Genomic DNA, 16,651 nt, shown 5'->3' with positions numbered 1-16,651 from the left:
TGTCTCAAAAATAAATAAATGTTAAAAAAAAAATTATAAAAAATTAAATTTCAGATGATCGGCAAGGTAATGTTTGCTCCCTCTTGGTCTTTAGTGACAGTTCCCTTTTCAGAGTAATTGGCCCTTACACAGAAGTAGTTAGAAAACTTTCTTACTCAAAGGGAAAAAGAAATGCCCGCATGGGAAGCATACTAAAATTATTCTTTACTTTTAATAGTGCAAACATGTTTGCAAGCAATTAAGTTCATCCTGCCAAAAGAAATAGCTGTTCAGATGCTTGTCAAGTGGTACAGTGTCCACAGTGCTCCAGGAGGACCCAGTTATCACTCCGAGTGGAATTTATTTGTGACTTGTCTCATGAACATGATGGGTTATAACACAGACCGCTTAGCATGGACCCGAAACGTAAGTATACATAATTGTTTTTTTTTCCTGAGTTATTCTGTTATTACTAATGTAATTTTTGCATAATTGGTAATACAATATTTAGAGTACATAGATCAATTTACTAATAGGTATACTTTATTTAACAAAACGGAATACTACTAACGCTTATCGTGTCTACTATATGGTAAATCAGATGTCATTTAATATTTAATAACATTCTACTAGTAATTATAATTATTGAGTTTTTATAACATGGTAAAGCATGTTTGGCTATAATTTCTCATTTCATCTTTATAAAACGACTACAAGTTATGCTAGGATTAGTAGTAATCATTTTGGTTTTATTAATGTAGAAACTGAATCACAAAGAAATCACAGACTTGTGATTTGCTCAAAACTGGATCTAGACTGTGTCTTCTGATTCGTGGCTTATTTTTGTTCTCTGTAGTCCAGATTGTTTTCACACACAAATTGCTTGGTCTGTGGGGAGGAAGGTTTGATTTGAGGGCAAGTTAGAGGGCTTTAGCCCAAGTATCTATTCTCTTTCATTATGCAAAATTAGTTTCCATAGTTGGTGAAACTGATTTCTAAATTCTTTAAGTTGACCAGTTGACAATGATACATTTATATGAATTTGCTTCTCTTTTGGGGTTATCTTTCAGTTTGACTTTGAAGGATCACTTTCCCCAGTCATTGCACCCAAAAAAGCAAGGCCTTCTGAGACAGGATCTGATGATGTAAGCATTATTATTATTATTTGCTAATAAAAATTAATTTGTGGGTATTTGTACTATAGTCTACAGAAGTGGTATTCTTATTGATTTACATTTCTCACACCTTTTGCTTTATTTTAATACTGAATAACATTTATTTTGAAGGGCAGGATATGTTCTGTTTTCTGTGGTTATTCATTTACTTTCGTCATTAATGATCATCTAAAAATTACTGAGCATGCATAATGGTCCATGATTTGAGTTTGCATTTGTAGATGTTTTACTGCTCATTAATCCTCTAATTTAGGTTCTCAGTCATATTAGACTCCGTGTATTCTTAGTGGTTTAAAAAAATTTTTTTAATTGAGGTATAATTTACATAAATGAAATGCTCAGATCTTATTACAGTTTGATCAGCTTTGACAAATGCGTACTCATGTAACCCACTCCCCTTTCAAAACTTAGAACATTTCCATTATTCCATAAAGTTTCCATGGGCCATTTTTAATCATTCCCTTACTCTAGAAACAACCACTGATTTGAATTCCAGTATATGCTATTTTTGCCTGTTCTAGAACTTGATATAAGTGAAATAATGTGGTACATAATCTTTGGTATAAGGTTTCTTTCATTCAGCGTGGTGTTTTTGAGATTCGTTCCTGTTGTTGCAGAGCTCAGCAGTTTGTGCCTTTTTCTTGCTGAATAGCATGCACATACTGTAGCTTGTTTATCTGTTCTCCTGCTGATGGGTACCTAGGCTATTTCTGTGATTTGACTATTACGAATAAAGCTGCCACCAGCATTCAGTGACAAGTGTTTGTGGACACATATTTTCATTTTTTATGGATGAATACCATAGTGAAATTGTTGGGTCATTGCTGGTTCCCAAATTCATTGTCCTATGTTCCTACATTCCTACATATGAGAGTTCCTCTTGTCCTTTATCTTGGCCAACATTTGTAGTTGTCTTTTTAATTTTAACCATTTGATTGTGTATAAAGTTGTTTCTCTTAGGTTTTAATTTTTGCCTTTTCTTGATGACTAATGATGTTAAACACTTTAATTTTTTAAAAAAAATATTTATTTCTGAGACAGAGACAGAGCATGAGTGGGGGAGGGGCAGAGAGAGAGGGGGACACAGAATCTGAAGCAGGCTCCAGGCTCTGAGCTGTCAGCACAGAGCCTGACCCGGGGCTCGAACTCAATAGACCGCGAAATCATGACCTGAGCCGAAGTCGGATGCTCAACTGACTGAGCCTCCCAGGCGCCCCTTCTTTATGTGCTTATTAGTGACCAACACATCTCTTTGCCAAGTTTCTGCTCAAATCTATTATATATTTTTAATTGGATTTTTAAAAATATTTACTGAGTTATAGAAGTTCTTTATATATTCTGGATATGAGCTATTTGTTGTGTACGTTTGGGGAATATTTTCTCTGAATTTGTGGCTTAATAATGTCTTTGGATGAGCAGATTTAAAAAAAATTTTAGTTACTCATTTTATCAATTTTTTTACTTTAAAAAAAAAGTTTTTTCTTTAATGTTTGTTTATTTTTGAAAGAGCTTGAGTTGGGGGGGTGCAGAGAGAGAGAGAGGGAGATGCAGAATCCAAAGCAGGCTCCAGGCTCCAAGCTGTCAGCACAGAGCCTGATGTGGGGCTCGAACCGCAAGCCGCAAGATCATGAACTGAGCCGAAGTCAGACGCTTAACTGAGCCACCTAGGCGCCCCTCCATGTTTTACTTTTATGGTTTGTTCTTTCTCTATCTGGTCCAAGCGTTTAGTTTTGTTTTTTGAGAGAGGGTACAAGTGTGTGAGGGGCAGAGAGAGAGAGAGGGAAGTGGGGCTCATCTGGGGCTTGTGCTTTTACGCAAAGCAGGGCTTGTACTCACCCAAAGTGGGACTTGAGCTCACCTGATGTGGGGCTTAAACTCGTGAACTGTTGAGATCATGACTTGAGCTGAAGTCAGATGCTTGATGACTAAACTACCCAGGTACCCTGGTTCAAGAGTTTTTAAATTAGAATAACACACTGTATTAAGCCTTGGAAAAGCATCAGGAAATTCTAAGACCTGAAAATAGCATAAACTATATTCTGTCAATGCAATACAATAAATCAAAGTAGAAACCAAAACAGACTCAGTACTTGGAAAATGTAGCACAGTCAGTCTGAATATAAGATTAAGTTTATTAGGTTGTAATGCTAGCCCCAGCATTTTATAAACATAGAAAAATACACTAACTGGATGTAAGTAGACTTCTCCCCTCAAAACACAGATAAGTGTAGTGGTCACTAAACTTGCCTGTCTGCACTTCCTGCCTTTCATTCTTTACTTTTTGCTTCATAGGAAATCACCTAATCACCTGATCTTTGTCAGTCTCTATATAAGTAGTGGGATTCTTCCTCATAGTCCCTTTCCTCAAAGGGCACGACTAAATTTTTTCAAATGGGTTTTGAAGTGGCTTGTCTTAATGTCTGTTACTGGCATCTGGAAGTTGCTTAGCTTATTTTGATGTGGATCCTAATTTTTAAGTATTCTGAGTTTTTTTTCAACTTAGTGTAAAAATGGAACTTGAATTGTTTTAATGATGGCCTTACGAGGAGGTGTTATTTTAAAAATTAACATCTTCTTCATTTTTCTCAGGACTGGGAGTATTTACTGAATTCAGACTACCACCAGAATGTTGAGTCTCATCTTTTGAATAGATCTTTATGTTTGAATCCTTTGGAAGTTTCACAGATGAAGGATGAAGATTTTTCACAGAATCTCATTCTGGATTCCTCTACACTTCTGTTTACTCATATACCTGCGATTTTTTTTGTTCTTCACCTTGTTTATGAGGAGCTGAAGTTGAATACTCTAATGGGAGAAGGAATCCGTTCACTTGTTGGCCTTCTTGTTCAGTTGGCAAGGTAAATATTGTTTGTAGCTTAGAAAATGCCAAGAGGTCCTTAGAGGATATGATCTCAGCCATGAATATCATAGAGGAACCTTGAAAATAAATTTCTGAAGTCTACCTTTTTGGGAAACCAGAGCTTTTTCTATAGACCACAGAAATGTTTGAAGGTATTGGCTGTGAAAAAACCTTGTGGGCTGTTAATGGGGTTCCTCGTCTTTGTCCTAAGATTAGTGGGAGGTCACAAAAGTTATGTTAAACAGCAGATGTGATGTGCTCCGCTCTTCGTTTTGACAAGATGACTGGCTACACTGTGGTGGAAGTTCTATAATAACACCTGGCTGTTTTGTAATAATACCGACAATCAAATTGGAGATACAGTTAACACGATCGTAGTTAACATATGTAAATTGTAGGTGTTATGATTTGATAAGGAAACTTGTCCAGAATTGTCTCTAAGAATATGAATGTTGTTTGCTGGTGTGGGCTCTTTTTGCTGTGTTTTTGTTGTCTCAGTCTGTCATCATCCCTGTCTTTGAGACTCTTGTAGTGTATCCATGATAAGATTGTTTTTGGCACTGGATTCTAAAGGTCACATTTAGGTGTTGTTTCAGCCTTTGTAACCCTTGGTGATATAGAAAGTTGAATTTTAATTGAAATGTCAACTTCTGAGTTAAGATTATAGTACATTTTCTAATTTCTCTGATCTTCCTCAAGATTCCGAGATTGTTTTCTGAGATGGGGCAGTTTTAATTGATGATCGCTTTCTCTTATGACAAATCATTACTGTCATGGGAAATTCTTTTTGTAATGAAATGATTTCCAAACCATAATCATGACTTTTTGAAATAAATAATGTTTTATAGTGTCTTACATTTTAAAAAAGGTGTTTTTTACATATATATATTATTTGATCTTTAAAACTTCTGAGTGGGAATTTCCCTACTTTCTAGAAGAAAATACTGAGGTTCATAGAGATAACTTGCCGAAGATTACAAAACTAATGAGTAATAGAGGAGAAACTAGTTTTACCCCCATAAAATGTATCTAGCAAAAGGAGTTTGGGTTGCATATGTCATACTGGACACTTTCAGGTCCAGAAATAGAATAAAAAGACTCTAGATTTGATGATCTTCTTTGTCATAAGTTTTTAAACTGAAAGGTTGAACTGGTGAATCCTAACTCTATGGGGGAAAATACTTTAATACCTTTCTTGTGATTTCTTTTTTTATATGGTGTTATTTCAGGGATTTAAAATTGGAGCCTTATGTAGATCATTACTATAGAGATTACCCAACACTTGTCAGAACTACTGGACAAGTGTGCACAATTGATCAAGGTAAGTGTTTGTGCCATTAAAGTTTTTCTAAACAGTGAGTGACTTTGCTTGTATCTTTCTGGGGGAATAGCCGAAGATATATTTTTTACCATTAGTCTCTTAAGTCAGAGGTGGTATCTTTCCACTAAGTAGGTTTCAGTTTGTACTGTTTGATCTCTGACTGGTAGTAAGAGATAACATTAATTTTCGTGTGTGGGAAAAATTTTACCCATCCCTAAGTGCTAAGGAGGCTTTGCCCTAGATCTGTCCAATTAGTAGCCACCAACCATGTTATTTAAATTAATTCATAGTGAAAACTCAGTTCCTCAGTTGCGCTAGCCACATTTCAGTAGCTACATCAGACTAGTGGCTGCCATATTGGATAGTGTAAGTATAGAACATTTCCATTACCGCTCTTTTATCCTAAACCTTGAGTTATAGAGACTCAAGATTGGGGCCCACTTGTTAGAGTGGACTCCTCGGTATCTCTTGTTTTCTCACCATAAGGATTAGGGCAGAAATTTTAGTTAGATTCTTTATATGCCTTGAGTACAAGGATTTGTTAAATTTCAATGTGGGATGGGATAATATAGTAGTCATTTAGATTCTACATATTATAATATAGTCCGTTATTTACTGTGGCAGAAAACATGAAGCATTTTGGAGAATATGGGAAAACGTTATTCTGATTGTTTCCAAATGATAGATTCTGTTGATCAGTTTCCCTGTAGAATAAAATGGTATTGTCTTCATGTAGTCTTGTGTCTTTATAAACATTTGTTTAATTCTAAAGGTCAAACAGGATTTATGCATCATCCATCATTTTTTACTTCTGAGCCACCAAGCATTTATCAGTGGGTGAGTTCTTGTCTGAAGGGTGAAGGAATGCCGCCCTATCCTTACCTCCCCGGAATCTGTGAAAGAAGTAGACTTGTAGTCTTGGTATGTATTGCCTAACTTGTTTATTTTTTTTTTTAAACTTAATTTTTAAAATTACACAAAAAATTTAACTTTTTCATTTTGTGTACATTTCTGTGAACTTCAGCAAATGTATAGATTCATGTAATCACCACCATAATTAGGACACAGAATAGTTTCATCACCCTGCAAAATTCCCACATGCTTTTGAGATTCATCCAAGGTGTTGCCAGTGTCAGCAGTTCATTGCATTTAATTGCTAAGTACTAGTCCATTGTGTGAATGTTTCACATGGGTTACCCATTGACCTGTTGAAGATATTTGAGTTGGTTCCAGTCTTTGGCAGTTATGAATACAGCTTCAGTAAACATTCATGTTTAGGTTTTAGTGTGAACATAAATTTTCATTTCTTAAGGATAGATACCCAGGGGTGAGATCAATGATCATATAGTAGTTTTCAGAGCAGCTGTACCATTTTCCATTCTCACCATCAATTGTGAGGGTTTCATTTTCTCTACATGATTTTTATTTATTTTATTTTAGTTTTTTTTGAGTTTGTGCATTTTTTTTTTGAGAAATCGTGAGCGTGAGCATGCATGCGAACAGGGAAGGGGCAGAGAAAGAGAGAGAGAGAAAGGGAATCCCAAACAGGCTCCACACTGTCGGTGCAGATGCTGATGTGGGGCTCGAACTCACGAACGATGAGATCATGACCTGAGTTGAAATCCAGAGTTGGATGCTTAACTGACTGAGCTGCCCAGGCGCCCCGGTCATGATTTTTAATTTTTGCCATTCTGACAGATGTGTAGGAGTATCTCATTGTAGTTTTAATTTGTATTTCCCTGATGGCTAATGATGTTTTGAGAGTTCTAGATGGGAGGTTTTGTCAGCTATATGGATTGTAAATGTTGTCTGGTTTGCAGCTGTCCTGTCTCATCATTTTCTTAATGTTTCTTTTGCAGAGCAAAATGTTTAATTTTGTTGCATCCAGTTTACCCAGTTTTTCTTTTATGGATAGTACTTTTGGTGTCTAAGATTTCATTGTTTAACTTCAGTTCACAATTAATTTCTCCCAGAAGTTTTATAGTTTTATGCTTTACACTTAGATCTAGAATCCATTCTGATAATTTTTTTTAATAAGATGTGAGATTTAGGTTGAGGTTTTTATTCCATTTGGATGTCCAGTTATTTTTAACACCATTTGTTGAGAAGACTGTCCTTTCTGTATTGCTTTAGCACTTTTATCAAAAATTAGTTTGCTGCATTTTTGTGGGTCTGTTTCTGGGCTGTCTGTTGTAGTTTGTTGATCTGTGTTTCTGTCCACACTGTCTTGGTTACCGTAGCTGTATAGTAAGTCTTAAAATTGCTTTGTGTGATTCCTCCTTTCATTATTCTTCTTTTTCAGAATTGTTTTATTATATGCATGTATGTATGTTTCAAGTTTTTATTTAAATTCTAGTTAACATACAGTATAATACTGGTTTCAGGAGTAGAATTCAATGATTTAACACTTACATACAACACCCAGTGCTCATCGTAACAAGTGCCCTCCGTAATGCCCATCACCCATTTAACTCATTCCCCTGCCCACCTCCCATCCAGCATCCCTTATTCAGTTAGTTCATGTCTGAGTTCAAACCTTCAGATACAAACAAAGGACTTTGGTAAAGGTGAGTTCCTTCACGTTCCCATCCCCTTCTCGCTGGAGCAGCCTGGGTCCTTTGTGGACCTTTCCAGAGACGGGGCCTTCCCAGGCTTATTGGAGAATTTCATGCTTTTGTTTCCTCCACAGATATCACTGCACTATAAATGTCTATGTACCCTGCTCGTCTTTTCTTTTATTCCACATCCTGCTTTTCTTCATGTTGAGAAAGGCTTCAGAGCCCCCATGACTCTGAAACAGACATGCAGGAGAGTAATTTTGCTTTTTTAAAAAAAAAATGGTAGTCAAATATACATATTTATATATGTATTTATATGTATTTATAATATTTTAACTATTCTTAAGTGTACAATTAATTCAGTGGCATTAAATATATTTATAAAATATTAAGAGCAGGTTTAGGGGCGCCAGGGTGGTTCAATACATAAAGCGTCTGACTCTTGATTTCAGCTCAGGTCATGATCTCATGGTTCATAAGATCGAACTCCACATTGGAGTCCATGCTGACAGCATGGCCTATTTGGAATTCTCTCCCTCTCTCCCTCTCGCCTCCCCCTCCTCTCAAAATACATACGTGAAAAAAAAACCTTCTAAAATATTAAGAGCAGGTTAATTCCAGAACTTTTACATCCTTGATGCTTATGTGGAAACATTTAAGTGAAACCACCAAATATGTTGGTACTGTCCAACTCTGCTGGATGGGGGGAGACTTGATGTGTAGCTAGCCACAAAGGGGAGCCAGAGAAATAAGAATATATCAAGTTGGTCAGCCTCCAACTTAAATTATGTTAGTCAACTTGTAGATACTTGTATTACAACTTTTCTTTGTGAGATATGATGTCAGTTAGGTTCAGGACTATGTCATTTGCAGTGCTTGTATTGGTTTAGAATATAGGGTTTTTAAGATTCTCCTGCATTATAGTAAAATTTTAATGGAATTGTGCTGCTTTCTTTGAAAAGAAAAAAAAGCTTAGTGCAGGTGCAGATATTGGTAGTAGCAAATACTCAAATGAGAACTTTGAAGGCCAAAGTGAAGGGTGTGGGTTAGGGTTCACCTAACCAGAAACAACCCAAGTGTTTGTCAGTTTATGAATGGAGAAAGTTCGGTACATCTGTGTAATGGAATACTACTTAGCAACAAAAAGAAACCAACTACAGACGCACGCAGTAATGTGAATGAATCTCAGAGGGATGCTAAGTTGAAGAAGTAGTACACAGAAGCTTATATAATCTAAGATTCCATTTATGTGATATTGTTGAATAGGCAAAACCATAGGGAAAGAAAACAGGAGTTGTTTCCTGTGCTGGGTGTAGGAGGAGTAGATTGATTACAAAGGGTGCAGGGAGCTTTTTGGTGTGATGGAAGTGTTCCACATCATGATTGTAGTAGTGATTGTATTATTGTATGTTGTCAACACTCAAAGCTCTACACCTAAAATAGATGAATTTTCCTCTGTGTAATTATACATCATTCGTTTGAAAAATAATGTAAATTTTCTCCTTATGCAGAGTATTGCACTCTACATACTTGGTAATGAGAGCTCTGTTTCTGATGAATCTTCACAGTATTTATCCAGGATAACTATAGGTAAGTCAGTGTAATGTTAGACTTCCCAAAATGAATTTTTTTCCCCCAAAACACAGTTTTACAAATGTTAATATCAGAATTGAGATTAAAAAATTAAAGATTTCCTAAGTGTTCTAGAGGCCATGTCTTGCCTCATTTTAGTGGTGGCCTTTTGCACTGTTCTTGTCTGTGGTTTATAGCTAATTTTCAGAGACCAGGAGTACTTCAGATCTAACAAATTTTACATTTTTTCAATGTATGTAAAAAGGACGTATTTTATTTTATTTTAATTTTATTTTTTGTCCATAATCTTAATCTTACTGTCTTCAGTATCCCCTTTGCAAAGATTGGTAACATATTCGAAGATTCCAGGAACCAGGCATAGACATCTCTGAGGACTATTATTTGGCCTACCACAGAGTATTAATTTACATTTAATGAAATTATTGACATAATTGAGTTTAAGTCAGTTATTTTTATAAGTTTCTCTATTCAGGTTCTGTTTTAGTCGGTGTGAGCCTCTGTACTAAGTGTACCATAAATTAAGTGGCTTAAACAACAAACTATTTCTCACAGTTCTGGAGGTAATGAAACCCAAGATCAGAGTGCCAGCGCGGTCATTTTCTGGTGAGAACACAGATTCCTGGTGTGCAGATGGCTATCAAAAAAGGACTATTTTGGCCTCAGGGAAATTATTATACTTTCCAGCCTGCCAGAGGACTGCTTACTTTTTTTTTAGGAGTTGTTTGAATTTTCATTTCCAAGTGTCTTCTGTTATATGCTCTCTTTATCAGGATAACTATCAAAATAAAATTTCCTTTTCATTGCCTTTTAGCCCCCCAGAAGTCACAAGCAGAACAAGAAGAAAACAGGTGATTTTTATTCAGATAATGCTTTTATATTAATATAAAACATTATTGCATCTTACTATTCTTTTTAATATTTTTGTGTTTTATTCTCTTACAGGTTTAGTTTCAGGCATTCTACATCAGTTTCTAGTCTAGCTGAACGATTAGTCGTCTGGATGACTGATGTAGGTAAGGTAGTCTGTTACTTTTTATGTGTCTTTGAGATACTGGTGAGAACCCCCTGCTTTCCCTGGACACCTCCTTGTTCAGTAGGCCGTGCTTCTTCACAGCGAGCTAGAACTGGGAAGCAGGAGAAGAGAGGGACTCTCGTTCTATGAAAGGATCCTGCAGGACCAGTGTTATGGCACTTCAAGCCTCACTTCCTTTCCCTGACCATGTCATACCTTCCGTATTATAATACCTAGTATACCAGCTTTTCTCTCTCGATGGGTCAGAAATGTTTATTTGCTTCACCTTAGGCCAGGTAAAGCTGTAGCTATGTAGACTGGCCTTAGAATGGAGAACTGTAATCACTACACGTACAGACTTGAAGCCGTTGTAATACTCAGATATCAGAAAGTATTTCTGGCTAATTGTAAAGTAATTGTACAAACACTATATTGAAGAATATAGGCTAGTGGTTTAGGCTCCAAGATGAGGATATAGCTGGAAAGAGGGAAAGGGAGGAAAGGAGAGTTCCCTGTTCTCTTTTCTCAAAGCCAGTGCTCTTAGGATTTAAATGGAGTAAAATACTAAAGACCTTTTTTTTTTTTTTTGAAAATAAAGAACTAAAAATTTTAAATTATGGATATGAAGATATAAAAAATGACAATGTTATAGTCTGTTATAAAATAATGGTGTAATGAATATTACAGGATGTCTGAGTTCTTATTTAAAGAGTATTCTAAACGACTTAGTTTTTCACTGTTGTTTTAAATATGCTCTCATGAAAATTACAATATTATTGTATAGTATTACAGATAAGATACCTGTGCTGAAAAATATTAGGTAAGTTAGTTCGGTCCATTTGTATATCATATGATATTTAATAAAAGTGTTATTCTCGTAGGAGGGAACATTTTTACCTCAATAATTAATCAACTTCCAATATTAATAAATAATATATAATAGTATAAAATTGAGAAATTTGTTATAGGAAAAATAAATTTTAATTTACCTAAGGTCTTGAAAATTTTAAGTATGAAGTATGGTATAATATAAAAGAATGCATAAAATGTGTATGTTTAGAGGTCACCTACCATTATAAGTAGAACATTGCTAGTGTACTAGAAGGCCCTTGCATGTCCATTCCGTGTGATATCTTCCTCTCACACAGCCTACTGCTGCAGGTAACCACGGCCCTACCAAGGTTTTTTATTACCGTCCCTCATTCTTTTTTCTTTTTTCTTTTTTTAAATGCTTATTTTTCAGAGAGAGAGAGAGAGAGAGAAAGAGAGCAAGGGAGGGGCAGAGAGGGAGACACAGCAACTGAAGCAGGCCCCAGGCCCTGAGCTGTCAGCACAAGCCTGATGTGGGGCTCGAACCCACGAACCGCGAGATCATGACCCAAGCCAGTTGTTTGCTTAACTGAGCCACCAGGCGCCCCGTTCCCTCATTACTTTCATAGTTTTATCATCTTTTTTTTTTTTTTTTAAATGTGTATTTATTTTTAAGAGAGAGGGAGAGAGAGAGCATGAGCAGGGGAAGGGCAGAGAGAGAGGGAGACACAGAATCTGAAGCAGGCTCTAGGCTCTGAGCCGTCAGCACAGAGCAGGATATGGGGCTCGAACTCACAAACTGTGAGATCATGACCTGAGCCGAAGTTGGATCATTAACCAACTGAGTCACTCAGGCACCCCCATAGTTTTATCATCTTTATCTGTTGCTTAGTGTTGTAGGTCTTTGAACTTCATATAAATGAATGTAGATATAAATTATTTTTTTCACTCAATTCATCTGTATTAACTCATGTAGCAGTAGATCATTCATTTTCACTACTCTATACTCTATGGTTTTAATATATTCCAGTTTATTCTATTGATGATAGCAGTTGGGCTATTTCCTCCCTACCCTTTTTTTGTCATAGTGAATAGCGTTGCTAATCAGTATGTTAATACTTGTGTCCTGGTGCACATGCACACAAATTTCTGTATGGCTGTTAATGGACCATAAGGGGTGGACCTATGTGTACATGCTGCGTGTTTTCCAAAGTGATTGTACCACTACCAACTGTGGATGGGAATTACTATTTTTCTACATAGTTGCCAACACTTGGTGTTGATTTACTTTAATATTTGTCTGTCAAATGAATGAAATTATATATTTAGTAGGTTTTAATTTGAACTTTCCTGATCACTCAGGAAATAAACCATCGTTTCATATGTTTATTGACCATTTGTGTTTCTTTTTTGGGAAATGTCTTTTTGTCCTTCCTGTCTTTCCTGTTCGGTTGTTTCTCTTTTTCTGAAGGTTTTTAGTTCTTTTAAAGAGACTTTTTATACTAATCCCTGATGTTAAGACATTAGTCTGGTAGTAAGGTGAATGAAATCGATTTCTCTTTTTATTTGTCAGGATAGATATTGATTAATTTCAGACAGAGGATAATTGGGACAATAGCAGGTCTGAATGAAAAATGTTCTCCTTTCCTTTCATCACAAGGTTTCACTTTAAGAGACTTGGAAACTCTTCCCTTTGGAATTGCTCTTCCCATCAGAGATGCAATTTACCACTGTCGTGAACAACCTGCTTCAGACTGGCCAGAAGCTGTCTGTCTCCTGATCGGACGGCAGGATCTGTCCAAACAGGCCTGCGAAGGAAACTTGCCCAAAGGGAAATCTGTGAGTATTAACACTGAAAGTTCAAAGTTCAGGTTTAGTCTCAAAATCGAAGTAGAAATCTTCATTTTTCTCTTAAGTCTTTTTCCAAGTGTATATATCAGTTTGTCTTTTATGTTTTATGCCATGGGGTTTATAATTGGGCAGATACTCTTATTTATGAATTGACATGGGAACAGAGATTTTGTGAAGGCTCTGTTTTGCCTAGACTTTGCTTTGAGTTAGGACAAGTGCTGAGTGTGTACATCCAGTACCATGACTCTTTCTCTACTTGTTGGTAGTGAAATTGGTAAGTAACTACTTTCGTAGTTAATAGCCTCATTTTGAATATGTAACTATTTTCTCTTTCCTACTTTTTTTGATGTGAATTTCTCGATTTTAACCTTTGAAATAGATGTAAATACATCTGTTTAATCACATAAAACTGAAGTCGCAGGAAAAAGTTCTTTGGGAGCTGGGATAAGAGACACTAAAGTTGTTTAGAAGATGTCTTAGATTATCCCTCCTGAATTTCTTTCCTTTGTCAGTCTTCCAATCTGCTTTTACTCTTTTTATTATTATTATTATTATTACTACTATTATTATTTTTATTTTTTTAACTTACATCCAAGTCAGCATATGGTGCAACAGTGATTTCAGGAGTAGATTCCTTAATGACCCTTATCCATTTAGCCCATCCCCCGTCCCACAACCCCTCCAGCAACCCTCTTTGTTCTCCATATTTAAGAGTCTCTTATGTTTTGTCCGCCTCCCTGTTTCAATATTATTTTTGCTTCCCTTCCCTTATGTTCATCTGTTCTGTGCCTTAAAGTCCTCATATGAGTGAAGTCATATGACATTTGTCTTTCTCTAATTTCGCTTAGCATAATACCCTCTAGTTCCATCCACGTAGTTGCAAATGGCAAGATTTCATTCTTTTTGATTGCCGTGTAATACTCCATTTGTGTGTGTGTGTGTGTGTGTGTGTGTGTGTGTGTGTGTGTGTATCACATCTTCTTTATCCATTCATCCATCAGTGGACATTGGGCTCTTTCCATACTTTGGCTATTGTTGATAGCGCTGCTGTAAACATTGGGGTGCATGTACCCCTTTGAAACAGCATACCTGTATCCCTTGGATGAAAACCTGGTTAGTTCAGTTGCTGGGTCATAGGGTAGTTCTATTTTTAATTTTTTGAGGAATGGCCATACTGTTTTCCAGAGTGGGAGCACCAGTTTGCATTCCTACGCTTTTACTTCATTTTTTAAAAGTTTATTTATTTATTTTTAGAGAGAAAGTGTGCGCACGTGTGCCTGCACATGGGGGAGGGGCAGAGAGAGCGGGACAGACATAGAATCCTAAGCAGGCTCCGTGCTGTTAGTGTGGATCCCAACGTGGGGCTCAAACTCACCAACTTAACTGTGAGATCATGACCTGAGCCAAAACCGAGTTGGATGCTTAACCAGCTGAGCCACCCAGGCACCCACCCCCCCAGTCTGCTTTTATAAAAAATGGGTTCTGAGAAGACTACCAATAGAAAATCGAATACATCATTACTCTCCAATGATCTCTCTTTTAAAATCAGTCTCTTTTAAAACTTAAAAATGGAATTTCTGGTACTTCTTTTAGAACTCTATTTAGCTTAAAAAAAAAATGGTAGTATTGCATTACCCTGAGGATCAGAGAGGATTCTGGGATGGTTTTTCCACTCCAGGTGACTCTTCAACTTTGTTTATATCCCTAAGAGAATAGCACACATTTGCCTCATCACTTACTAGCTTTTGAACATATTAATCAAAATGTAACTATTTATAATCCACATTAGGTCTTAGGCTATTAATGCTTCTTCAGACCTTCCAAGTCTGTATCACAATTTGCCTGCTGGGTCTGTGACAGAAGCTGTTGCCGTGGATCCCATCTCCAGCAGCGTTGGCCCAGCATATCTTGCTTTTTATCTATACTTGTATAACAGCTCTTAGTTGAATTACTGTTTGTCTTGTTCTAAACAGAAAACCATTTTTTTTTTTGCTAATAATATGATGATCCTTTTCTTTACCAAGATAAATTTTAGTATTTAGACTTGTTTTGTTACTATTATGAGAGCAGTTTAACATCATTAGCACTAAAACCAAATGATATTGATAATCTTTGATTTGTATTTAGGTGTGATTTTAAGTAATTCTGTCTAAATTCAATTTGTTCAGTTATTTGAGGTTACCTTTTATAACTCTTCTATTTTCAGTGCATTGGCTATTTGGGTCTATACTTTATAGCAAACTCACCCATTAGAATATAGTTTTTTTCAAAATTAGATATTCCATAGGAACCATAATGAATATTTATGAACTAAGTAAGAAGGATTGGTTAATCATATCTATTATTTTTTTCCAGCTAATGTTGCTTCCCCATTAAATGTCATAAAACATTAGCATTTTAAATTGAATTAATTTTTTGTTAAAGGAGTATAAAATCCTTGAGAGAAAATGAGAAGATTTCATGCTATTCATATCTAGGTTGAAGTGTGATTGAATTATTTGGATGGGGAAGGCTCATATGAAAGTACATGCTGAGCTTCTGAGAAAGAATGATAAGGGATTAACCCTTCTCGCTTGTTTTGCTGCAGTCTGATTAAGAAATCCAATTAAGAAACATCCTTATAAAAAAGTGAAAATCAATTATGATCCATTTTAAAGTACTAAAGTAAGAAAGTACTGTTAACTTCCTCCAGTCTTTGGTATATACCCTTCCAGGTTGTTTTCTTCTGCTTATATTAATCAAAGATATTATTTAAGTTAGCCTGGGTTCTTCAGTAATAGTGGGTGGGTTTCATATTCCACTTCTAGTAATTTGTTTCCTTTTTAGAACATTTAGGATATAGTTATAGTTTTATTATTTATTTAGAATGTTTCTCTAGTGGAGTCAGCTGACTATTGTCCTAAATCTAATGTTTTTTCCCTTCGCTCAATAAAGAATTTTCCCAAGTGAGCAATATGATTGTACTTTTAAAAAAGACTTCTAGATTTAAGTCCCAGTATACACTGGGTACCCAAACCAGCTTTGTTCTCTGTACTGATAGAGTCATAATGCATCATCCTATATATCTTTGTGTTCAGTGAGTGCATGGTGGTTGGTTTTTAAATTATTACAACCAAGTCTGTTACTCAGGTGCTCTCATCAGATGTTCCTTCAGGAACAGAAACTGAGGAGGAAGATGATGGCATGAATGACATGAATCAGGAAGTTATGTCATTAATATGGAGTGAAGATTTAAGGGTGCAGGACGTGCGAAGACTTCTTCAAAGTGCGCATCCTGTCCGTGTCAATGTAGTACAGTATCCAGAACTCAGTGACCATGAGTTTATTGAGGAAAAAGAAAACAGGTAAAGGAAACATGTCATTATCACTTGTCGGTGTTTTTTTTTTTTTTTTAATGTTTATGTATTTATTTTGAGAGAGAGAGAGAGAAAGTGGGCACATGGGGGAGAGGCAGAGAGAGAATCCCAAGCAGGGGTTGCACTGTCAGAGCAG

The 16,651-nt window shown here is 36.1% G+C and overlaps 1 protein-coding gene across 5 annotated transcripts in view; it reads left to right on the top strand.

Annotated features, from left to right (window-relative positions):
- ANAPC1 (anaphase promoting complex subunit 1) overlaps positions 1-16,651 on the top strand; it is a 97,698-nt gene that overhangs the window by 33,188 nt on the left and 47,859 nt on the right. For all 5 annotated transcript variants that reach the window (XM_040496728.1, XM_040496725.1, XM_040496727.1 and 2 more), the window contains exons 17-26: positions 218-405; positions 1,050-1,124; positions 3,744-4,012; positions 5,244-5,335; positions 6,108-6,256; positions 9,405-9,483; positions 10,298-10,334; positions 10,429-10,499; positions 12,969-13,147; positions 16,289-16,503. In XM_040496728.1, the coding sequence (XP_040352662.1) occupies positions 218-405; positions 1,050-1,124; positions 3,744-4,012; positions 5,244-5,335; positions 6,108-6,256; positions 9,405-9,483; positions 10,298-10,334; positions 10,429-10,499; positions 12,969-13,147; positions 16,289-16,503 (1,354 nt within the window). The remainder of the gene's footprint in view (positions 1-217; positions 406-1,049; positions 1,125-3,743; positions 4,013-5,243; positions 5,336-6,107; positions 6,257-9,404; positions 9,484-10,297; positions 10,335-10,428; positions 10,500-12,968; positions 13,148-16,288; positions 16,504-16,651) is intronic.

The sequence above is a fragment of the Herpailurus yagouaroundi genome, unplaced genomic scaffold (genome assembly GCF_014898765.1).
Source record: "Herpailurus yagouaroundi ecotype Mexico unplaced genomic scaffold, PumYag 188, whole genome shotgun sequence".
NCBI classification, from domain to species: domain Eukaryota; kingdom Metazoa; phylum Chordata; class Mammalia; order Carnivora; family Felidae; genus Herpailurus; species Herpailurus yagouaroundi.
The sequence above is the reverse complement of the archived record's forward strand: the minus strand, read 5'-3'. Positions and strand labels throughout refer to the sequence as shown.